Source organism: Gadus macrocephalus, chromosome 15, assembly GCF_031168955.1.
Source record: "Gadus macrocephalus chromosome 15, ASM3116895v1".
Taxonomy (NCBI): Eukaryota; Metazoa; Chordata; class Actinopteri; order Gadiformes; family Gadidae; genus Gadus; species Gadus macrocephalus.
Genome location: NC_082396.1, coordinates 9,980,742 through 10,006,612, shown reverse-complemented (window position 1 = coordinate 10,006,612; position 25,871 = coordinate 9,980,742). Strand labels below are relative to the sequence as shown.

Here is a 25,871-nt window from a genome sequence, read left to right as displayed (position 1 = left end):
TGTTCATTGCCTTTGCCGTTTTACCACGGGCTACGGTTGGACGCAGTAAACACAGCTTTTACACGTGGAAGAGCTCTATAAAGTAAACCGTTTATGCTCTCACAAAGGCATGCCATACAATATGGTTTATACAAGTACATGGACATCAAAAAAGGGTATTCAAGCTTCAAAATATTTTTATGTACCATTAAATGCTGCTTACATTTTTGTGATGTTCTGCCGTTTATAACAAACATATGGCATGTTATGAAACGGCACGGCTCAATATCTTTGTGTGCACATGAGTGGGTTGAATGGTTGGCACACACTTTTCGCTTTTTATAAGGAAAAGTTTGTGTTTAAATCTCAAAGTAAGAACAAATTTGTTTTATAAAGTAGACGAAATGTGAGGATATGGGGAAATGCCTTCAGACTCCGCAACATGTTCACACACTTTCAGTCACTGAGAGGCACCCAAAAATGTCTTACAAACTTTATCTGATAAAGACACAGGATGTCTTTGCATGCAGGTGCCTGGCTTTCATTTGGACTTGATAGTATGGGGAGCATTATGTTTCAGAAGCTAAGATGGAACCAGGTTCAGCCCCCAATGTCCCCAGGCAGACAACCTGTAGGCATCCTTGAGCAAGATGCCCCAACTGCTCCTTAATTACCTGTCACTCAATCGACTGTAAATCAATCAGGGTAAAGGCTCCTGCTAAATGACCAGAAAGTAATAGTAAATATCATAGTAAATATCATTTGTAATGGTAGTAGGTCCTCCATATCCTAAGGCTGTAGAAGATGTGGATGAGGCTGCATTAATGTGCTGTCTGCTAAATGTCCTCCTTTTCTCTGGGACTGATAGAGGATTCATTAGCGCTTTTCAAACACCCGACCTTTAGGGTATCTCTCTCTGTCTCTCTCCCACACTGCTAATTCATAAAAATTACAATCTCATCTCGCACCATTGCACCTATTTCAACATTGTTTGTATGAAAGAAAATACGTATTATTTTTTTCTCCTTTAATTGTGCTGTGTAACGGATTACTCTTGAATTTAATTGGACGACAAAAACAGAGAGACAGAGAGAGAGGGTGAGAGAGAAACAGAGCAAGAGAAAGAGAGAGAGTCAATGAGATAATGAGAGAAACAATGAGAGAAATACAGAAAGGCAGAGAGAAAGAGTATCTATAGCAGATGTGTACGTTGGAAAAATCCGGAAAAAAAATCATAGAATCTTGAATTAAGAAAGAGACAATGAGCAAGGGACATGGAGGAAGAGTGAGGCCCAATCCCATTTCTACCCCCTACTCCTTTCCCCCTTACCCCTCCCCCTTGATTTGAAGGGGTAAGGGGAAGGCGTAAGGGGTAGAAATGGGATTGGGCCTAAGACAGTTGAGTTGCATACTGTATGTCTGTCGCTAGTGCAGGGATGAGGGCAAGAAGGAGGAGAGAGGAGCATTATACTAACGATCAGTTATCTCCGTCAGGATTAGGGACTGTCATCATCGATGGCCAACCTACGCCTCGTGTTACACTTCAGACGACAAGGGATGGATGGAGGGAGAGAGAGAGTGAGAGAGAGACAAAGCAAAAAGGAGAGTGACATGGGACAATGAAAGAGCTAGAGAAGTGAGACAGAGAGGAGAGTAAGGGAGGGAGCAAGGGTGAGGAAGAGTGCTAGGAGAGAGAGAGGCGGAGAGAGAGAGAGAGAGAGAGAGGGGGGGGAGAGAGAGAGAGAGAGAGAGAGAGAGAGAGAGAGAGAGAGAGAGAGATAGAGAGAGAGAGAGGAGAGAGAGAGAGAGAGAGAGAGAGAGAGCGGGAGAGAGAGAGAGAGAGAGAGAGAGGAGAGAGAGAGAGAGAGAGAGAGAGAGAGAGAGAGGAGAGAGAGAGAGAGAGAGAGAGAGAGAGAGAGAGAGAGAGAGAGAGAGAGAGAGAGAGCGGGGAGAGAGAGAGAGAGAGAGGGGGGGGGGAGAGAGAGAGAGAGAGGCTTGCGGGGAAGGATTATGCCCGCTCTAAGATTCCAGGCTACTGAGTCAGGTGGAGGACAGAGGCTGTCAGAGTTAAGTCCAGAGTCTCTGTGTTTATCTCTTAAATACAGAGACTTCATAGGCTGTAGTGACATTCTTGCACACACGCCTGCACACACACCTACACACTGCGCACCTGCATGCACACACACGCACAACCACACGCACACACACACACACAAGTATATGCCTATACCCACACACGTGCACTTGCACACACACACACACACACACACGTTTCTGCCTATATGGATGTACATACATATATATATAATATATATATATACACATACAAACACACACACACACACACACAAATAAAGGCACACACACCATGTGCTGTTTTGTGGTTCTATCAGGCAAAACCAAGCAGAAAATTCTAATATAAAAGTGGGTGTGTGATTATATGTGTGTGTTTGTGTGTGGCTGAATGTATTGGATTCTGTGCATTTGTGTGGCTGGGTTATTGTATCTGTTTTGTGTGCGCATATGTGTGTACGTGCGTGACTGCTTGTCTGTTTGTGAGTGTGCTCTCCATACATCCACTATGTATTGTGTGAGCTTAACATGCTAAAGCCTATGTGCTCCTATGTAGGCCATGTGTCCTGTAGCCCGCTAGCCCGGGGCTAGCATGTCTTCTATTATTCCATGTGTCTTTCATTGATCATAACAGAAAGAGGGTTGGGGGTCGGAGCCAGTAAGTATAGTAACATTTACCAGATTATCCTTTCATTCATCAGTACACACAAGTCTCGTAACATCCCCAACTCAAAATGTGTTTGTTCACATCATGTATTTTACCCAATTCGCTCTCCTTTCTTCCTAATACTTTTATCTGTGTGTGGCAAAGTACTTTTTTTGGTGTCTTCATATTTAATTAGAAACTGTGACATTTGGGTTACTGCTATCACTGCATATATTTGAGTTATAAGGTTAAAAAGGTGTAGGAAGATACATCATTGCTTGTATTTGTATGAATACTTTTGCTGTTTTTATTGGATGTTGTATTTCAGGCGCTGATTTGTAGCCATCAGTTAGTTTGACCTATCACCCTATATCTAAGAAAAAGGTTTATATTAAGCCATCGTCTTTCAATATATATAAATTCAAAAAGGATCATGTATAAAATAACGAAATAAAGTCATCCAAAAAAGTAGACAGAGGTATGTAGTTACAAATGTTCATAAATGTGACCTACCTGAGATGTCTGATGAAGGGCCGAGAGGTTCTCCAGAAGCCCCAGAGAAGCACTTAGAGGAGACATCGCAGATGGACCTAGGGGCCAGTATGTCCCAGCCTAACGGTTCTGGGGGTCCATCTTCAGACATCTCTGAACACAATGCCCTCAGTTAACTCCTGCCCGTGCTCCTTAATGTTATTTTCTTAGTTTCTATGTAAAAACTTTAGAATGAAGCGTCATCTAAATGATTTAACACACTTAAACGTATATTAAATAAGGTTTAGAGGTGATCTTTATGAAGAAAGTGAAAACTAGCGGTTCTCAACAAGCATTTTGGTGTTCATTTGCACAAACCATGCCACCCTGTAGTGTTTATGTTTGCTGGATGCAAAGTGCATGTGTGCATTTGTGTACTTTCCAACACGCTGTCAGTTGTAAACTGTCAGCTTTTGGGAACGGTGCCTGGGGATTTTTTTTTCCTCCTTTTTTTTAAGCTTTTGTTTAATTTCTACTTCCTGTTTTATTCTTGGCCTAATCCAAACGCAACACAGCTGTGTAGACCGAGAGCGATAGAGAGACATATGGAGAGAGCGAGAGAGAGTGGGGGTGGGAGAGAGAGAGAGAGAGCTATAGACGGAGGGACAGTGGGAGAGCGAGAGAATAGGAGGGAAAGAGAGAATGAAAGAGAAAGGAGGGAGAGTGAAGGAGGGAGAAAGGGTGAAAAGAGGGAGATGGAGATTAAATGAGAGAGGGAGAGAAGGCGTATTTTATGGAGAGAACGAGAGAAAACGATGTGTTGAAGAGAGAAAACGAGTTAGAGAGGGAGTAGGGGGTAGGGGGAGGGGCAGGGGTAGGTTGCTGTTGGGTTCAGACCAGCTCTGTAGCAGTGACCAACAGATGGAAGAGAAATGGGGTTACCAGCTTGGGCTTATCCACTCTTTGTAGGCCAAACTGACCCCCCATTTAGTTATAATACCGTGTTTAAATCCCTGTTTTTGGTGTTAGCTTTTTTCACTTTGCAGTCATGGTTGGTTAATGCCTCTCATGGTTAATACATAAATATATAAACAGTGGAGGGAAAAGACGAGTTGGGTAGATTCTTTCAAAGAGAATTCAGATTGACACCACCAACCATCGATAAATCTAAATCCATGGTTGTTGAACATATAGCTACAGGATGACCTACATTATAGGAACAGCCAGAGAGATGGAAGTAAAGGAAATGGAAGGATGAACCCACACAAGCTATGTGTAGAAGACATTAGTATCTGAAATACCATTTATCAGCCTACTTCTTTATCGTATTCCCTATAACCACATATTTTCATAAACCATGAGACTTACATAATTAGTACCATTTAGGAGATGCTCCTATTCAAAGCAACATACAGCGAATTGAAATGTCGTTATGAGCCCGTAGTAGGGGGTTATTAGGGCATCTTGCTCAAGGATGCATACAAGTTGAATGCAGACATTGGGGATTCAAACACACAACCTTCTGTCTTGGAGCCAAATATACCGTCATAGATCGAGTATAGGTGAAAGCAACACAGGTTTCGAAAAAGATTCGATGTAACCCAACCTCAAAGTACTAATTGATTCATATTGATCCGATCCATATTTCCGATTTGAGAGACATACATATTCTACTGTAGATCTTGCTTCTTCTTCCGACCCGTCGACGTGGTGTCAGCACGTTCCTCCTTCTTCTCATCACTCCTCTCTCACACCCGGCCCATGACATACATTATTTATCCATCCAGCTACCTCTCTCGCTCTCTCTATATATATTTCTCCCTCCCTCTCCTTCCATCTCGTCTTCTTTCTCAGCAGAGCCAATTACAGCTGGGGCCCCAGTGACTCGGGCCCCCCCGTCTTCCGACTCGCTGGCGAGGGGTAGACTTTGATGTCTCCATCAATTCAAGAGACCCCCGGGGTCCTGGTCTTAATAGAGCAGAGGGTGTGAGCGTTGGGGTGTGGGGGTATGTGACTGACTGCCTCTGGTGGTGGAAGACTTCATGCTAGTTTAATCCTGTTACTTCTAGTTTTTTTTTTTTGTTTTTTTTTACGGGTGGAGTTGGACAAGCTTTCTGTGCCGGGTTGAGCTGCTGGATACTAGCCCGGGGGAGAAAGAGGGAGAGACGGGGGAGAGCAGCTCCCTTCAGGGTCTCTGTTAGGGGCGCCTTTGCTCGCTTCATTCAGATGTCATTCAGCAGGAGACGGTGGCAGGATGGGGGTGATCAAACATGGTCACACACAATGAAAAAAAGTGAAAGTATGATAATATCTCCTTCCAGGGGAGGGGACTGGGTTGTCTCCCCTGGGTTTGGTAAGGGGATGTATTGGTGTTACAGCGATGCAGTGGCGTTCTGGATTTTTAGTAGTCAGTGCGGAGTCGTCTGCATAATTTTCTTGTTTATCTTAAAACGTACACAATATGTATCATTGACACAAGCTTTTAAAATCTGTACTGCAGTCCAAATACCCAATATCGGAGTCGTCTCTGGCGGCCATCCTGAAGCTTACATGGATTGCCAGGTAGAGGACCTGAACGAAGTGAGTTTCATTGACCAGTGTAGCAGCAGTGAAGAGTTATTCCAGTCTCAAGTTTCACAGCGAGGTCTGCTCCTAACCAAAGATGCTCAAAGTACAACCCCTGACTGTCAGTCCACTCTTTGCAGGCAACTCAAGGCCAGCATAGCTATTTGAACATATAGCTCACTAACTAGTTGTACTCACTTTGAAATGTGTGTATATCTCTGTACTGCTGCTGAGATGTCTATTAAACTCCCTCACAGTAGACAGTGTGTCTGCGTGAAGATATATTTTGGAGCAAAATTCTAACCAAAACATTGTGCCAACTGCAGTTTAAAGCGGGCTCCATATTTGTTTAATATCTGGCACCCGGGGGTACTCAGAGTATAGGGTATCACTACAAACAGGCTAAAACAAACACAAATGTTCTGACCAGGAGAACATAAATTGTTTTCGGAGGTGCCAGTATTTTGACTTCCTTTATCCCAGATGACATGTTAATTTTCTGATTTAGTAGTTCATTTGTGATATATATAGGTAGTTGGCAATTTACCGTTGGTTCACATCAAAAATGAACACGCGGCCGAATTTATTAAGGTAAATGCAAAGTCGAGAATAGATGAATTTAGAATACTCAACCGGCACTCGAAACGCTGCAAACTCCTCATTCGCTAGTTAAATAATTGAACTTTGGCACAAAAGGGCGAGCAACGTGTAGAATATTTGCTTCGCTTTTGATGTGAACGCAGCTTTATTATAACTTCAACTTTTAAACATTAATAAAGTACGTAGTTTGTCGTTTTCGAAATATTGCTACATGATTACTCATTAGTGAGCTATTCATAATCTGTAATGATTATGGTAATTTGATATTGGTTTAGAATGTGCAATTCAAGAGTAGTTTAGGTAGCAAGAAAGCATTAGTTAGGGTGAGTTTATCTAAAGCGAGGAGATAATCTAAATATGCTTAATAAGCATATATAAATTACATTTCAAGGCATGAAATGCCTCAAGTACCTTTCGAGCAGGAGGGTTAGGGTTAGGGTTTACTACCAAGTAAAAAGTAGTAATAGGTGGCAAGGCAAGGCATATATAGTTCCTACTTTAGATGAACTCACAAGACTTAACCAATCGGTCAACCCTCCAGCACATAACCATGAACGCACTTACCTAAAGCGACTTAAAACATCTGCATTTTTATATACATTTCTTAATTAGTATCCAGATTGCTTTATATACATTTAGGAGCAGTTAAATGTCTAGGTTCAACTTGCTCAAGGATGCCTACAGGTAAGCTGCGGACGTTGGGCTTCAAACCCACAACCTTGCGACTGAGGGTTAAACACCCTAACCAAAGACCACAGTATAGGAAATGGATGCAAAAAACGATTCTAAGTGATTGGTTGAGACTTAAAGAGACGCATGTACATCAAACTGAGACATCCTTGCTGATGTGAAAGGGGAATAAGCTTTTCCCCAAGCTGCGTAGTGTGTGTACACTAGGAGTTCTCACAACTCAGAAGGGACTTCCACGCACAAGACACACCTCAAGGCCAGGTTTCTTTAAGAAATGACAACATTGCATACATTTATTAGGGATGGACGCCAATTCCAATACATGCACACCACTATTGTCCTTTAAATGTAGTGTTGACATTATTGCAAACACTTGTCTCCCTGCGGTTGTGTATTATATTTTTTTTTATTATCTTATGATAAAAAAAACATTGACAATTACATGGGGATGCCTTGTTCTGCATAATTTAAACGTATACACAGTGGGGGTGGGGGAAAGGAATGGCAATGCTTTGAAACATCATCACAGCCTCTTTATGACCCCTGACCACCACCGTCCCTCCCGCCTCCCCCACCCGTCCCCCAGCCCACCACCCGCATGCAGTTTGCACTGCAGTGACCACGCGTCACGTGGGACAGCCTGCCAAGAGCACGAGAAGCATTCACAGTAGAGGAGGAGGAAGGAGAGGAAAGAGGGGAGAGGAAGGAGGGGAAGATAAGAGGAGCAAGGGATGGGCAGTGTTGGGAAGGATACTTTTAAAATGTATCCAGTTACAGAATACCGAATACATGCCCAACAATGTAATCTGTAACGTATTCCGTTTCACTCAGAGTATTGTATTCTGAACACTTGGATTACTTCCACATTGAATTGCATTTTATAAGTGTAGGAATGCGGCATCAAATCCTGCTTACTAAACAGGCCTATACTGGTGTGTTCTTCTGCGGGCTGCACTCGCGATATTGATTTGTTACATACAGTAGTGGACCGGTCAAACTCCCTTCTCCCTCATCCTGGTGCTGAATGTGTTAAATGCATCGACATTTTTACGCGTGTTTTCCAGCATGTTTTATGTGGGTGTCTGTCCAAATTCCCCAGACGGTCCGACAATTTGGAGTTACCGCTAATCAAACAATAATTCCCATAATGCGCACGGCTGAGCGGGTGCCCGTTACGTCCAAAGAGGCATATGCTTTGTAGAACTGGATCGGACCGAGGTTTGTTCGCTTTCACATCTCAAGCGAACCTTACCAGGGTTTGTTTGGAGACCAGCTGTTCAGGGAGGTCTCGGTCGGCTGATTTGGTTCGCAACGAAGTGAGGTGGTTGCATTCACACCAACGCACAGAACCAAGGGACCAAACTCGTTCAGTGCGCACTAAATGCTGTTTGCGTGAAAGCACGAATAAACTGCTGAAACAGAAGTATCTTTATGTAATCCATTGATTTCAACAATGGAACTATTCTAATTTACCAACAATTTAAATTGTAACTAACGGAATACAGTTAGCTATAATTTTTATTCTGAATACGCAACGCCGGTACATGTATTCCGTTACTCCCCAACACTGGAGATGGGTGACTATCAATGGGAGGGGGGACAGAGGGGGGGAGTGGAGTGAGTGGAAGGAGAGGAAGAAAGGCAAGGAGGGAGGTTAAAGGTAAGGGGTGGGAGGTCAAAGGCGAGGTGGGTGAAGGGGGAGAGTGGGGGTGGGAGGAAAACAAAAGTGACTGCAGCACTGGCCTTGGTTTAGACAGGAGAAGGAGCAGCATATTCCTAGTATATCATTCTTACTTCTCCCACACTTCAACACACCCCGTCTCCTGATTGTGGTATTCTTTCCATTGTCTTTGACACAAAAAAGTTAATATATATAATGCATGTATATACGTATATACATACACATATGTATATACTTATATATAAACACGTTTCGTTTTTTTTTTAGAGCTACAGCACCTTTTCCCACGGGGCGACAGTGTCAATATCTCGCACGACCGTGCCAAAAGAGAAAAATTAAAAAATAAAAACAATATATTGGTCAGGATATTCATCTTTTGATTTCCCTAAAATTGGCATTGGACATGATGATAATCTATTGCCGTACGGGGAAGGTTCGGGACTCAAAGAGAAATGGTTTTTCTTTTCAGTTTGTATTCAAGTTTTTTTTCCTTTTTTCCTCCTCTCTCCGGTACACAATTTTCTTCTTCTCTTCCCGTTTTAAAAAAACAAGACAAAAACAAAAAAAACTGAAACGTTCACACTTTCGTGATCTGCGTGTGTTGCTCCTCGTCAAAAGGTTCATTCTCCGGGTCCGAGTCCGTGGTGTCGGAGTACCGGTAATGGTCCGGCTCATTGTCACTGACGTCGGGGGTGACCGACGTAGAAGTGCTCGCGTCCGAATTCGACGGCTCCTCCGCCGTCTTGGTGAAGTACAACTTCACCTGCAGCAGTAAGGAAAGAGACGGGGGACAGAGAGAGAGCACAGGCCTTACTGAATGGGAAGCACTGATGCACATCACACACAAACGCACTCACTGTCTCCCAGTGATGTGCTCTCACTGCTGCACATCACTCAAACACACTCACTTGCCTTACCTTATCAACATTTGCACCCTTTTTTTATTTTTCTAGAATCTTTTTGACACCAACACAGGGCTATAGATTGCGACCAAAATTTGAGTGTGCGACTGAATTTTACATCTGGTCACGCATGTGCGACCAATAAATGAGCGCATTTTTTTAAATATATTGTTTTACTCGTTAAACGTTGAAGGGACGCGTCAATGAATCCAGAATGTGCAGCAGGCCTTCTCTCATGAATGTGAGAAGGATAGGGAATGGCCACTGTTAGTGGCTAATGTGTGGAGGGGGAGGGTCCTAGATATTATCGAGAGGATGCGAAAGATTTCACAACCTGTTACGTGCGTTTGACCAATGAGCAAGCCAACTATGTATTGACTTGTTCTTCCAACCTGCGGCTACTGTGCCAATGCGAGTCCTGAACAGGTCATATTTTGCAAACCCGCAACCGCAATACTTAAAACCGCATCCGACCCGTGTTCCGACATTAGAGCGAACGCCGGGGAATTACACTATCTGGTGTTTGGCATGGTGCTTTAGATTGCTGTGCAAACAAAGCACATCATCCACTCTTGACCATTTTAGTTGACTCCTCTCCTAAATGAAATATACAGGACCGTAAGTAAAAGATATTTAAAAAAATAAAATCGCAAAACCTGCGACCGACCCTAGCTGTTCAGGCGTGTGACCTGCACCCAAAACAGTACATTATTTTCCAACCGTTTCATCCAAAGTACTCGTGTGTACCCGAACCCGTGCAGGATTCTGCTTCAGGTGCCATAAAGGCCATTTCACACGGGAGGCGTTTGTGGCGCCTGCTAATTCTCAATGGAGAGGCCAGCGGGCAGAGCCGAGGCCAGCGGGCAGAGCCGAGGCCAGTGGGCAGAGCCGAGGCCAGCGGGCAGAGCCAAGGCCAGCCTCCTGTCAAGAGGCACGACAAGCGGGCGCACTCCCGTGATACTGTCGCCTCCGTGCTGGGCGAACGCATGCGCGCACACGTTGAAACCGTTCGGATAGATGAGAATCACAATAAACTGTGACACTGAATTTGAAACAGCACTTATAAATATCTGCTAAGTACAATTTCTGGTTACGCCCCTAAAATGTTCAGTTAGGGGCCACAGTACTCCCAGTGAAAAAAGTTAGTCTGGAGCCATGCCACATAACCAGTAGGGGTGTGCCAAAAAAATCGATTCATTTAAGAATCGCGATTCTCATTTACTACGATTCAGAATCGATATAAAATGGCCCAAAATCGATTTCTTTAAATAACTTTTTATTTTTTCATAACTTGTTTTTTTTTTTTTAAAGCTACTGAGACATTAATGTTTTGTGCAACAGTTGTGTTCCACGTGATATTTTTGGTACTGCAACATTCCTGTGAAAAGAAAATGCATCTTGTTCAACTGTACCATTTTTATTGTACAGAAGCACTTTTGTTCCAACTTATTTTATAGTTAGCTTCTTAGAGTAGCAATTGTGGTCCACACAGTGGAAAAGGCACTTTCCTTAGAATTTAAAAGGCAGCATGTTTAACCGCACTATTTTTTTTACAGAGTATTATTTTTGTTACTTAAGCAATATGTGATATTGCTTTTATGCAACAATTCCATCTAAGCATGGATAAATGTTTAAACCTTAATAAATGTGAAAAAGACACATTAATGTCTCCATTTTTCATTCTGTCTTGCAAAGCAGACTGGAACAGATCATGAGGATCCTTTGCACACCTATAGTTTGAAGCAGAAATCATTATGAATCAAAAATCGTTTTGAATCGAAAATGGATTTTTCAATTGAAAATCGATTTTGAATCGAATCGTAGCCCCAAAAATCGGTATCGAAAGATAGTAAAAGATTCCCACCCCTAATAACCATGACCCATTTCTTACATGGGTAACCTACTTGTCCCAACATCGGTTTCTGATTCAATAACCTTGAGGGAGAGAGATAGTATTCATACAAGTAGGATAAACAGGAAATCGTTTTAGAAGAAAAAAATATACGTACACTATAAAGAACTAGAAACCTAATTGTGAGCTGATCCATATTCCCTTCACGTGTTTTACCAATGAAGCCTCATTCACCGGCACCTTTGCTTAGCGGCAGTAGAACTGTCTACTACCACGACTAGCGGCAGCATCGGGCAGACTATACGTCTGGGCTCCCAGTATGTTTACAGGCCAAGGGGGAACCCCATGTATAAAAGTAGCATATAGGAAATAACACTCGGGTTGGGTGGTCCAGCGAAGGGGCCTGGGGGAGTGGGGAGGGCTTCTCTGAGATTGTTGTCTGCAGAACATACTGGAGGCGTTTTTGTGATAGCCGGCGTTACCGCTTTAGTTTAGACATGGAGGGAGGATTGTTTAAGTCTATTCGCCCGCCTCCTGTTGCATTGCCTTCGTCGTGTTTAAACCGAAACGCATGGTATTTGTTTTTGTCAAATGTTGTACAGTGACCAGGTTTCGAGCCTTATTCGCCCGCCTCCTGTTGCATTGCCTTTGTCGTGTTTAAACCGAAACGCATGGTATTTGTTTTTGTCAAATGTTGTACAGTGACCAGGTTTCCCAATATCTGAAACATTTTCCTGTCGGAATGTGTTTGGAAATGGGAAAGTAATCAAACGACACTTTAGGAATCTGATTTATATTAAGGAGCTACTCGCTGGCGATTTGGCTGGTTTTATTATCACTTTAAAGACGATTGATCACATTTAAATAACAGCAGAGCTGTCCAGTAACCTGAATCCACAGATGTCCATTTCCACATCAAGCAAACATGTCAAGTATACACAATTTCCATCATCCCCTCTTAAAACGTGTCTAGATTAAATATTTTAGGGAAAGGGTGCCGCCTTCGTCTGCACCCTATCTAAAGAGATGACCCGAGTGCCGTTACTGATAGAGATGTACTTGGACATTAACTTTGAAATATGTATGCAATACATGCAATATGTATGAAACATGTAAAAAAATACAAATAAACAATGCAAAAAAAAAATGGCCTGTTAAACCATCTCACTCCGATCAGTTGCACATTGCAGTTCCAATCAAAAGGCTCGCTATTTTAGATCTAATTGTGACAAAGTTGTACACTTTCTAAAATGTAATCCCAAAAGTTGTACACTAATGTAGATTAAACATGACCCAGTGGTACACTGTTGTAGATCTAATCGTGACAGTCGGAAACCTTTGAGGAGGAGATTGGGACAGTGTACAAGTGTTATAGATCTTATCGTGACCGTGGCATACCACCGTCTATCTAATCGTGACACGGTTGTACAGTATTATAGGTCAGATTATGATCTAGGTGTACAACACTACTGTAATGTTTCTGCAATTCCCTTATTAAGAGTCTTTCCTGCCGCTACAGTGTGTGCGTTAGTCATTGTATCTGCTAAATGTCAGTTAGGCCCTTCTCTTTGTACTGCCCACATTTCCTGTTCTAGCTGGCTACCAAGCGCTTGTTACGCACAACACTATAGCCCCCCCTGCCCCACGCCCACAGAGCACAGCCATCTGCAGTTATTCCTAGTCCTCACCATTATTCACCTCAATATTATTTTGCAGAAGTCTCACACAAAAAAACACACACACACACACACACACATAAGATATGTATATATGTTGACAATACATTAGATCTATATATCTACGCATTTATCTCTATATATGGTTACAGAAGTATCATTTGCTGGAAGTAGTTATCCAAAGGAAGGTGCAGCTAGTGCAGCACTAAGCCTTCAGGTTGAACCAATCCATGACCATGTTAACACCAAAAGCTTGTATATAAATCCGTCCGAGCTCTGGACCACGGTGCCGGGTCTTGAACTCTACTCACCTTGAAGTTTGGTGAGAAGTATCGGTTAGCTTTATCCTTGTTGGCCTTGTCTAGGTCATTCTTAGTCAGCGCCAGGATGAGGTAGTCCCTCTCGCTGTCCCGACGCTCCCCGGTCTGGGGCGGACCGGGACCTATTCCCTGGAGCGGACCCTGCAGCAGTCCCTGGAGTGGCCCCTGCAGCAGGCCCTGAAGAGGACCCGGGAGCGGAGCTGCAACGGCGGGGATCTGGACCGGGACCGGGACCGGGACCTGGACCTGGACCTGGCCCAGGCCCAGCCCGGCCTGCTGGGGCACCAGGCCGTCCAGGTCGTTCCCCACAGTCCCGTTCTCCACCTTCTCCTCGCTCTCCTCCGGCCCCGGGATGAAAAAGGTGTTGACCCAAAAATGGAACATTTTATCCTAAAATAGAACAAACAAACAGGAAGAAGATGAGGTAGTGAGGAGTGGGTAGAGCTCGATGTCAAAGTGCTCAGTCCACTAACGTCACCAAAATAATTATCAGCGCAAGCTGCTTTGGATGAAAATGGACTGCTATATGAACAAACTGTTCATTTCGTCATTTGGAATATAGGTAAAAATAAAATCGGATTATGTTTAGTCTCACAAATTACTTCATAATCTTAGTTCTGATAGATAAATATGGTTTAAAATGCACCTTCTGTTGCTTCATAATTATCTCAACCATTGACGTCGCTTAATGCAGGGATATGCAATTGCGTTATTGGCTATCAGCAGACAGACTCTACTTATCAACCAATGGGAAGACAAGAAAAAAATAGGAGTATCCGAATATTGGGTGGAGGAAAAGAGAAAAAGATCCACCCACCTTTTTCATCATCTTATTCTGTTTGTGGAAGAACTCCACCTTGATGTCCCCGCAGACGGGCAGCGGCTGGGGGAACTCAAACATCATGTGCTTGTCCTCGCGCCGCGTGTGAGCAGGGTTGGAGGTGTGGATCTTCACCTTGAGCTGGTACACCACAAACTGGGGGTCTGCAAGAAGAAGATACCGTCGCATGCAAGGGTCGCGTGTTGGTCAGGGTGGTGAGGGACAGAGAAGGAGGATAGGAGGAGGACGATCCAAGGACCAGACAGAATACCAGGGTTAGTACCATAGGAATGGCAGGAACAAGCAAACCCACACACCCATTAAATGCAAAACAAGAAGTTAATTAAAAAAAAAGGTCTAAAAACAAAATAAAAAACAGTTAGCTCAAATTTAGTAAGGAAAGGAAAGACAGTAAATATGTTTTAAAGACACCCAGGACCAAGGAGATGGGATTGTATTTTAATGCGGAATATAAGTCAAGGCTTTGGACTGAGAAGAAAGAAACGCATCGGCCAAGCGTTTTGTTTTTAACCCTCTTCTGGGTAGGTCTTGTAGATTATTGTGGTAACGTTAACGGAACTAGGGAGTGGGCCTCAGTGAGGCGGTAGGCAGTGAAGCTACAGTCCTTCCTGGTGGTTCTCTGGGGCCCGAATAGAAAGTATAAATATATATATAAAAATATGAAAACATTGATAAAAGGCTCATTTACCCCAGTGCCAATTCCCTTTCTTGAAGCCCTGCGGGATCTGCTCGCTCCGGTTTTTAACAGAACTGTCCCCTTTGAGAGAGAGAGGGACATGGTCATACATAGTGAGGGGGAGTCCCCTGATGAAGAGAGAGAGGGGGGGGGGGAACGGGACATGGTCATGACTCAGAACATGAGCGGGCGAGGGGCTTCACACAGCAAGTACAGACAACAAAATCCAACACAAACACACGTCCACGCAAAGCACTGCATGGCAGGTTTGCACCCACACGGCTTGAAATAAAATAAAATAAACACACGCTCAGCCACACACACACACACACACACACACACACACACCCTCTTTAATGGGACATTATCTCAAATCGATGAGCGGACAAGGTTGATGGTATGATTATGGACAGATTTCATACCAGGACGGAGACACTAAAATGGGGATAAGGTTGTACTATAACGACCGAAAAAAATAAAAGGGAGGCCTCTATTGAACTACGCCCGTCCTACAAACAGTGAATTGACGGAAACAGGTTGACCCTTTAGTGGGGCAGATACAAATAAATAGGATTACGGGTCTTGTTTTGTAATGTAAAAAAAAAAAAAAAGGAATGGCGAGTTAAAAAGCAAGGTGAATGAGGTCACAGCGGTAAGTTACACCCATGGGTGGCCGGGGGGGTTCGGACACAGGGTGGCAAGGAGAGAGGCGGCATGGACAGAGGACGATGGGAGAGATCAAGTGCACAGGAAAGGGGTTTCAAGCAACGCCACCAACAGGAAAGAGGTTCAAGGGACAAACGGATTCAGAGATTTTGTCGCTCGCTTGTCGAAGGAACGCACACCGAGTACACACCCATGCACAGTATCGTGAGAGGAGAGTGGGACGCAGTGACGGCAAGTTCACACGGCACAAAAATCGGTCTAATGTATCGGGAGATGACAACCTAAGGCCTAACCACAGTCTGCACGCTGACCCGAGCATTGATACGGGGACAGCATATTGATAAGGGATCGGCTCTCTTGGTGAGAACAGTGGTTTTCTTATCAGGGGAAATTAAATGAGACTCCACAAAACCGAGCGGAAGAGATGCAAGATATAAGATTGTGAATTTTCAGTTGATTCACTGACTACCCAGACTGAAAACAGAAAGAATACCTCAAACAATCCTAGGCTTCACTTAAAGACAACACGACCAAACGGGACAATGTCTTGGCCAGCGATAGGCAGACAAAATAAATACCCTTCGACTAAACAACACAAGGCAGTGAAACCAATGTTGCGATTGGTCAGTGTTTTATATCCCAATAGATAGTTACACTTCCCTTTTTTCCGTTATGTCAGCCACATGGATCTCTATATTAAAAGAGTGACTGTGCCAAATTCAAACACTCGAAGGAAATGCTAAGCAAAGCAACTGGACAGCTGTGGGCTTGTCCATGTTTATGGCATGAGACTGTATGTAATGCACACACCTCTACTCCTTCCTTACTGCTAGAAGGAAATCAAAGAAACGTTGGTCATGTTGATTAAGATCTTTAGTTGTGTTGGTCATGGCTGTAAATATCCTAGGTCTAAAAGAATGACAAATTAAAAGTTGAGTCATTCAAACAGCAATTGTTTCCCGCACAGAGAAAAGAGACGGCACTACCTTCCTGTACAAAGAACAGCAAGAGTCATCAGTACTTCTTTGTGTGAATGCCTATGCCATTATCATGAAATGCTCAGCTTGACAAAAGCAAAGGAGGGAGGTAGTGGTGCGAGCCACTTAGATCCTTCCATCCTACTCTGGATAGCTAGCGTAGTTTCAGGTGAAAGGTGAAGCAGTCACATATTATTCAGTCACATATTATATACTGCAATAATCCTCTGGTAGAGGCAAGCACAGGGACAACATCACAGAGGACGACCCGTCCACATAGCGTTGAGCTAACCCAGCGCACTAATGCAGTGTCAAGCTAATTCTGCGCTAATCTAATGCAGCGATAACATCAACCTAACATAGCATTAGACTTGCACAATATCATGCTAACATGTTTCCATGTAGAAACTTTGCCACACTCACACAACTCTAAGCAAACTCAGGGCTAAGCTGACATTGCGCAACGCTATGGCTAGCGCGGCCGAGCGAGCCATGTGTGTGCAATGCTGAGAGGAATGTGTGCATTTTTGTACGCGCGTGTATGCGCAGAGCTATGGTGGCGGTCGGAGGAGCGGGAGAAGGCGTGGTACTCACTGCAGGTGCCGCTGCTGTACATGGGCAGGGTCTCAAACACCATCTTGTGGAAGAGTAGGGCCACGGGCTTGTAGTCCAGGTGGTTCCTCAGCAGAAAGCTATAGTAGTAGACGTAGCGTCGCTGGCTCGGGATCGTCACTCCCTGGGGGGGGGGGGGGGGGGGGGAGGATAGATGTTAAGATGGGGCTCCACAACTTTGATCATGCGGTGACCCATCCGTGACGGTGCTTTTTCTGAAGCGATAAAAAAAAAAATAAAGTTTGCCCAAAAAAAACTAAAGCAACCGACCTTGTGTTTCTCCCGACTTCGCCATAAGGCCAGCTTAGACACACCCACACTTAAAATATGGATCCATTTTTTTTTTTTATCAGCCCACCTTCTTGTCCCTCGTCCGGACCTCGCCGTAGAAGTCCAGCGCCTCCTGGGCCTCCTCGAACTTGCCGCGGTGCAGCAGGTAGGCACAGATCATTACGCCCGTGCGGCCCTTGCCCGCCTTGCAGTGGATGGCGGCCACATGATTGTCGTCTTCGCTCAGCCACTGGTCCAGGTCCTCGCAGAAGGGCTTGATCAGCTCCAGCTGGGGCGGGTTGTGGTCTTCGAAGGGATACTGTGCAACTGGAGGAGGGGATGGAGAAGAGGAGGAAGAGGGGAGGGGGTGAGAAACGAGGGCAGGGTTGTGTAGCTTATTCTTTCGGGGCTGGGACCCCCTATTGTTTCTTAGTTCTTTGGATTTTAACGCTACTACTAATCAATACTGCTCATCGATCCGGGATTCTAAGGCCCCGTCCACACGAAGCCGATTTCATGGCGAAACCGCAAAGGTCTTGTACGGTTCGGCCTTCCGTCCACACGAAGCCGGCGAATCCGCTGACCGAAACCGCAAACTTCTGAAACCACCCTCGGAGGTGGTTTCAAATCTTTCCGGTTTCGTTTTGGTTTCGTGTGGACGCCTGAAACCGACTGAAACCGCAAACCATGACGTCATCGCCCCACCCCTCGACCTCCTAGCCAATGGCTCTTAAGCCCGCGGAGTCTCAGAAATCACAACAAAAAAGATGATGGCGGACTACAAGCTTGTAATCGTTCTGCAGCATATCATGTCCCTTGTTGGGTTGCTAAGCCATTATTTATTGAGAATCTAGTTCGCCATCGTAGAAGAGCTGTTTGTTTGTGTTGTTAGTGGTTCGGGGGGCAGCCTTTATGCGCATGCTCGCCTCTTCTTCTTCTGGATTTGTGTACCAGAAGCAGCGCCCCTTATGGGCCTGGAATGTTTACTACAGCGTTTCTACAGATCTATCCGGTTTCGCTTGGCTTCGTCTTTACGGAGATACTTCGAAACCGGATAGATCGAAACCGTAACGGTTTCGCCCGTTTCGGCTTCGTGTGGACGGGGCCTAACAGTACTCATATCGGTTCAGTACGAATAAATTAATTACATACAAGAACAAGACATTACTTTTTTTTTTTTTTTTCTCAAACACATACTCTACAATATTGTGAAAATGGAAATGTTGAACAAATGAAAACATAAATCCATTGATCATCTATTAATAGCAGAAGAAAAGACAGTGGCACGTCGCCACACAACTGGGATGTGCTCGCAGCTGGGCTGCAGAAGAGCCACGAGCGTTACTCAAACAGTTCTGGAGGAAGATCAGCGTATCTGCCTTATTTCCTTTTCTGGCCATCGTTCATCCAGCATTTGCGTTTTACTTTGATTGCTTTTGAAAAGCGTTGGTAGCCTATAATAGTGCGGTGCGATTTTATTGAAACAATCCACCTTCTTAGTTTTAAGATCAATTGAAGTAGGCTAGCCTCATTCATTACTTCACATTTTGCTTAAGCATTACTCTGTTAAAACATGCATTGTAACTCAGAAATTGGTTGATTTAGGCTAATTATATACATTTCCTTAATTTAGCCATGATTGCCGACTTAAAAGACAGTCGGACAGGGAGAGAATTTTCTCTTACAGATTTGGTTCCAACTTTGGGGATGCTAGGATCCGTTGATCTACACAGGACCATTCAGAGAAGGGAGAGGACGGTAAGCGGAAGGTGGAGAGGACTTACCTCTGCAGTTAAATTTGGCAGCATCATAATGTCGTTCTGCACAGCTGAAAAGAGAAGTAAAACAATGCATCTGTTCAGTGATGAAGAAGTGACTCTTGAAAGACTTTGAAATATAAAATCCACAATATAATAGCAATAAAAGAAAACAAAAAAATAGCAAAAAAAAACAACACATTATATAAAGGTTTTGATGCTAATAAACCATTAGAACTGAATGCGCCAATGGGCTATATTCCAAACCATTTAAGATTCATAGTGTGCTGCTGCCCGAGTGGGCGTATTGCTATAGTTTCACATCAGTTTGCTAACATGTAGGTAGACAATTGTTTCCATGTCAGCTGGCTTCTGCAAATCAGACAGTTGAGCAGCTTTCAGATGAGCCATTAGCTGAGCACAGGAAGTGACCTTTAACTTGGTTACATATTTCTTTGCATTTTATCGTGCATTAATAATACAGCTACCATGTACATTATTGTCAGATTTGTACTTCTGTAAACTTGCAGGAGCCTATAGTCATACGTTTTGCTTAGCAAAGCAATGATTTAAAACACTGAAAGTACAGCCCAGAGGTGGCACAATGTGAAACAAGGCGATGAGGGTGCAACAATACTCACAGGTTGTAGATTTTATAATGGTTTTTATGTTTCGAATCAAGAAACCTAGGAGGAAAAGAGCAGAGCACGATTGAGCCCAAAGATAGATAAGACACTAACACGTATGACAGCAATCATGTGCAGTTCAGGACAGGTGGTTCAGGGGATTAACTCACCGTACTACATCGTCTATATTGTTTCTGTAAACGCCTTCAAGTCTCTCTGCAGGAAAGCCCATAGCTATGATGTTTGGATATATATCTGTTCAGGAGGTCAAGGAATCATACACTACCATGTACAGGTATGCCAGTGTGTGTACAAAGGCAAGATATTCATAATACTTCATACATGCAAACACTGAACACCAAGGCACGCTAAAATTCCATAATGAACACTAAGAATACAAGTCCAAAATAATTTCATACGTAAAATTGTAAATTCCCGCTCATCCGCAATGTTGACCCAAAATATTTTAAAACAATACAAATACCCGGCGAGACACATGCCGTTAAGGGAATTTCAGCACGTGTAAAAAAAGAATAAAAAATTGCCGGGAAGGGCTAAAATGTATGACTAGACAAGAGCGAGGGAAAAGGAAGCGTTTTGGATCAATCTGCGGGTGTTGGTGTGTGAACAGATGGTTGGACGGCGCAGGAGGGCATGCCACACAGAGAGAGAAAGAGACAGAAGAGGGTGGGGGGGGAGAGAAATGGGTGAGAGGAGACGGGTGAGAGGGACAAGAGAGAGACAGAGGGAAGTACTAGAGAGAAAGAGAGGGGGGAGAGAGAGCAAAAGAGAGGTGCTAGAGAGAGTGGGAGACATGATAGAAAAAGATAAGCTGTACTAGAGTCCTTCAGCTAGAGCCCCGGGCCAACATGTTGCCCAGAGAGAAGACCCTCTACTAGCTGCCCTGCGGGTATATTTAGAGCTCACAAGTTATATTGAGATCATACTGCCAACGTTGGGCCTATCTCGCTTTCCTTGTAGCTTTTGAACGGAAACAAAGGGCATTGCAGTTCTGATGGAGGGGACACAAGTTGTTTCTTTAAGTTTTCCGACGGGTTGAAGCTGGCTTCAAGTGATGGATTGTATTTCAGAAAAAAATATTACTTAATTGTCCACAATCACAATCAATTAATTTAGCCTTTAGCCAAAACGTCAAAGTGATTTCACATCCTTGTCTTCAAGTGCTGGTCGGGCCTCTTGCTTGAGGACACCAGAGTAAGCGCAATGGGGATCGCAACTACGGCCTTTGGTCTGATACTCGAACACCCCGACCCCTACCCTGCTACACCTTTCCGCCTCCTTTTGTGACTTGACACCTTTCCAGCGCCTGACTCCATCGTGCCTTGACTGACGGGGATAACGGGTGCATGGGTATCATAACCAATTATGCCGGGATATTCAAAGCAACCCAAAAGTGTCATATTGCCACGGAAAAAAGAGTAATCGAGTTGGCGCGCGTGTGCTCCTGGCATGACGGCGTCAACGCCCACGGTGACTGGGGCGTGCGCGTAGACACGAGCAGCTTGAAGCACACTTTAACCTGTGACTAAAGGGCAAGGCTTTGCCTTATGTTTCCTGGTCACGGAATCATAAATAGATAGGTGGAACACTTCTAATTGGACGAGTCCCATATTTTGTGCCGCACCTTCAGGCGACAACCTTTTTTGGCTGAGTGATTTAGGTTTAGTAAACTGGTCTGAAAGCTTTGATAAATGCTACTGGAGGGTCAAGCAAAAAGAAAAGTTGACCTGCTCTCCACAAATCTTGTCAATTTTTTCCTGAATGCTAACAATATGTATGCTTCTGATGTTATATCTCAGGTTCGTGAATGGGATAGTTTGTCTGCTGTGATAGCTTTAGCCTAACTGTACTGTAGCTATAACATTTGTTTACCCAAAAATCGATGCAATTCCACTGTCCATACTACGTACAGATATAACTCTGAGGATTGCCATCACAAACAAATACAATTGTGATGTAGGCTTTATCCATCATTTACCCTCTCTACTATGGATCCGGTATTATATTGAGCAAACTAGGAACCAAGAATCCAAGCGCGTTTACCGAGCTACCCTAACCCTTGGACCCTAGTGGCACAGCAATTCCAGTCAGGGACTATTCTGTGTTATTTTTCTTCCCTCATTTTTTTTTTAAACTACAGTATTCCCAGGAGAGCATCAGCCCAGGGCATGCAGAGGAGGAGGGGGGGCTGGGTTCTCACTTTCTGCAGCTGGAAGGAAACGTACACTGGACGGCCCCCACCACTCGCCCCCCCCCCCCCCCCCCCACGGAAGCTTGAAGCAAAAAAGAAAAGAAGCCATTTCAGGCACGCCTTTCACTGTGAAGTCAGTTAGCTCCATGCATACGCCAAATCTACAACAGAGAGCAGGAGGGGGAGTGGTTGGGTGGGAGCGAGGGAGAACCTAGAGGAGGGGGTGAGGAGGACAGGAAAAAACGAAAGCTGAGGAAAGGAGTCAAGTGAGAGGAGAGGAAGGGAGGGAGGGACAGAGAATTAAATATTGGGAGTAGGAACGAATAGGGGCAAAAGGGAGAGATGGCGAGTGAGAGAGCAAAAGAGAGGAGGGCGAGAGCACTAGGGCAGCAATGCTGATAGAGGATCACTGGTACTCTATTTTAAGGGCCATTCCCAGAACTATTATACTACATTACATAACTGCACAGGGACCATATTGTTTCGGGATGCCGTGCCAAAAATGATAATGGGGATAGTTTAAGGACGTCCAAACTTAAACAACAAGCAGCTTTCAGCACCAACTGATGATCCCCCCCCACCCCAAAGTTAATCTGAGGGATTCAACTCACAACTCCAGAAATGTGTCATTTAAGTACCCAACAAAGAATCACATCCACTATCCAAAGTACATGGTTTACTCCCTTCCATCCTGACTGCAGATCACGCCATGCCTCCTCAAAAGGGTCGTCCATTTACAATTATATACGTTACATCCATCCTCTATGCAACAAAGCCACTCTCCATAATACATGCGAGACAATGCGCCCGAAATGGCTACGTCAAAAGTGATCAGAAACGATTCAGTTTAAGTTTCTAACAATAATGACCGGAAATGATATTGATTTTCCGCTTATTTGCCTGCATCACTGCCATTAGGCGAAAACCTCAGCAATGTTGCAAAGACACCGGAGACTCAATTTTAAAAAGATGTCCATGGTAAATGATGTTAGTATCTTGAACTGCCAAATAGACAATTGAATAGAAGAGTGACCTTCGCTGAATAATTATCAGATTTACCCCATTTAATGGATCCCATTAAGTAGACGTCGTGATACGTTGAAGTGCCCAATTTGTCAACATCAACCGAAACATTTCCTTAACGGCCAATTCGCACTAACGTTTGGCATAAAGTTCAGAGAATACATTTTAGAAGGTCAGTTGAGGGTTTTGAAACCCATATAGTCATGGATTTCAATAATGCAATCATTGCCTTAGAAGTATGGCATCAGATTATATCTGATATTCTGCGAGGACACGTTCGTTTGTATAAACGTCTATTTGTGTGGCTGAAGCATTAAAATAAATCCACAGATCGCCTTAACGGTGAGAAGGAAATAAAGGAGAGCATACAATACAATTTCCGCAAGGTAAAAGCAGCTGCTACGTTAGATTATTATAATTGACCATCTGAAACCCTGGCGAGTTATCCAGGCAATGGTCACAGCTTGATGATCGGTTTGCAAGTTGTGCATACTTGAATCGATGTTCAATTCCATTTAAACAGGACACAACGCGCCCAATGTCGCAATTTTGACATTTATGCACAGTACTTATTTGACCGATCCAAAAGATAACAGCAATTATGCGTTACCTGGTGAGCTAACCAAAGAGCTAGCAGTCAATGTCCAGATTAACAGCATGGAAGCTAACGCGCTAGCTGCAGAGCACAGGCATTCACCTCTAGTCATCATGCCCTGGCTGTGGTGCTGAAAGCCAAGGCATACAATGCATGGGCTCGGCGTTAAGACATGGAAGTGATAATACATGAAAGGATACACGTCAAGTCCAGATCGAAGCCGTCCTCCTGGTATCTCCTTTTGTTTCGGCTGACCATTTCTTTGATAATCGCGGCCATTGTGTGTCAACGCACTGGAGTCTGTATGATTTTAAAAATTAAAAGGAGCGAGTTATCAAAGGTTCGTCGTCCGTTTTTTCAACTCGAACCCAGAGATGGCTTTTGCTGTCGGTCGGTCGATCGCTGCGAGGGCTGAATGTTTGCAGGTCCTCGCAAAGACGAACAGGCTAGCGGCGCTAGCGGTGGTCCTGTGTGGGATTAGAAGGGTTTCTTCTGATCATAAAGACGGGCCTTGCTCTGCTCCTCAGCGCAGGCCCCACTTTTTTCCAATTCCGAATTCAGTCTGGCAGAAGTCCCGCACACAATGCATGCACTTCTCCCCCGAGTGAAACAGCTTTAAAAAGGTCGGTCTCGGTCCCCACAGGATAGCTTAATTGTTGCTGCTGTGATTGACAGCGAAGTGCAAAATTCACCGGTCCCAGAGCCCGTGTCCAGTTTACGCCTGACTCGGCTAGCGCGCTAGCTTACCAGCTAGCTAGCAAAGCTAGCTAGCGACAATAGCTACGGCTCCTTTCTGACCCAAAAGCCTCCTAGCGAACCAACATTATAGTCGAAAGATCGCCAAAAACACATCTGGAAAAATAAGTGACAGGCTCCACCTTGAATGTATATTGAACTATACACGTTTTACAGATCTGCAGCGATTCGATTTGACAGTTCGGTCCCGGGGAATCATCGTTTCTTGGGTCTCTGCGGCGGGACTCTCAGGCTCCCATCACGGCCTCCACTAGAGGAAAAAAGAAGATAGAGCAGGCTAGGCTTCTATAGCGCATATCCTACCGCCTTCCAACAAATAGTCCTACTCCATCCTGCTATTAACACACAATATTAGATAGAAAATGTTGCATTTGGATATTTAAATGTAGAGTATTAAATTTGCCACGGTCGACGTCATTATTTTTTGGTTAAAAAATTACATTCGGAGTAGAGGCGTTGTAGTTATGCTCGATTGCGGAAGGACACACTCAGTGGGCAGGCGATGGTTCCCGTCTGTCAAAAGTGATCACGTGGTTCTTTAATTAGGGAAGTTTCTAATTTATAGCCATTCTGTAATCTCAATTCGGAACTATAAACTGTCATTTAGACATCATGGCTTGTAGAACAACTAATTATGCAATATATGAGACTGTTTTATATTATTGCCAGTTTTGGGAAAATGAAATCATTCAAATCATGACCTTGATATAATTACACACACTCACATCAGCGCTGGAACAAAAAGGGATAGGATCCAAATGCAGGCAAGTGTTACAAATAGTTTCATGAATAAAATAATAAAAACCTTAGTTCACTGAACTAGCCTAGAGAAGGCTAAAGATTAGGGAATGACAGAGTGACATGAGAATCAAAACTACTAGGGAACAAATAAAGCGAAATGGTATATAAGTGGTTAATGGTTGGAATGAGGGGCAGGTGCAAAGGACGGATTCAAGACATGCCACAAGGCCGGTCAGGAAAACCAGGCAGGGTGGGTTGAGAAGGTATTGAGGAGGGATTCAGGGGCGAGTGGCCTCAAAGCCTAAGTCAAGCCGGAAACCTTAGGTGGACGGCCTGGGTGTTGAAAAGGGCAAACAGGAGATCTGGGAGCGAGTAAAACAACTTTCAGAACCGCTATGGAGGCTGAACGAGGGCCGGAAGGTGGCCGGCGACGTATAGGAGGGACCGCAATGGAGGGCGTAGACACAGGCAGAACCATGGCAGAGGCTGGTGACGAGGCTTGTTGACAGAGAAGCCTTGACTGGCGATCTGCCGCTTGAGATTTGGCTGCGGGTCGACAGCATGCTGGGGGCTAACAGGTCTGGAATCAGATAGAGAATAAGGGGTGTTGAGGATGTCCTGAGCCCACCCAGGTAACATGTTCCTTGGCCAAGGCTTAGCAGAC

At 44.3% G+C, this 25,871-nt stretch overlaps 1 protein-coding gene across 4 annotated transcripts; it reads right to left on the bottom strand.

Moving 5' to 3' along the window:
- Positions 1–7,286: 7,286 nt before the first annotated feature.
- LOC132472772 (phosphatidylinositol 3,4,5-trisphosphate 3-phosphatase and dual-specificity protein phosphatase PTEN) lies at positions 7,287–24,924 on the bottom strand. 4 transcript variants are annotated; one of them, XM_060072533.1, is made up of 10 exons: positions 23,911–24,923; positions 20,051–20,135; positions 19,896–19,940; positions 19,282–19,325; positions 17,586–17,824; positions 17,210–17,351; positions 14,985–15,053; positions 14,273–14,439; positions 13,438–13,845; positions 7,287–9,462 (listed from the first exon to the last, which is right to left on the bottom strand). In XM_060072533.1, exons 1-10 carry the CDS (start codon positions 23,987–23,989, stop codon positions 9,283–9,285), a joined length of 1,458 nt encoding a protein of 485 aa, XP_059928516.1. In that variant the 5' UTR covers positions 23,990–24,923; the 3' UTR covers positions 7,287–9,282. The 4 variants fall into 4 exon arrangements, with proteins under 4 accessions (XP_059928516.1, XP_059928517.1, XP_059928519.1 ...); XM_060072534.1 differs by having other exon boundaries at positions 7,287–9,468; positions 13,447–13,845; positions 23,911–24,921; XM_060072536.1 differs by lacking the exon at positions 14,985–15,053 and having other exon boundaries at positions 23,911–24,924.
- Positions 24,925–25,871: the final 947 nt, after the last annotated feature.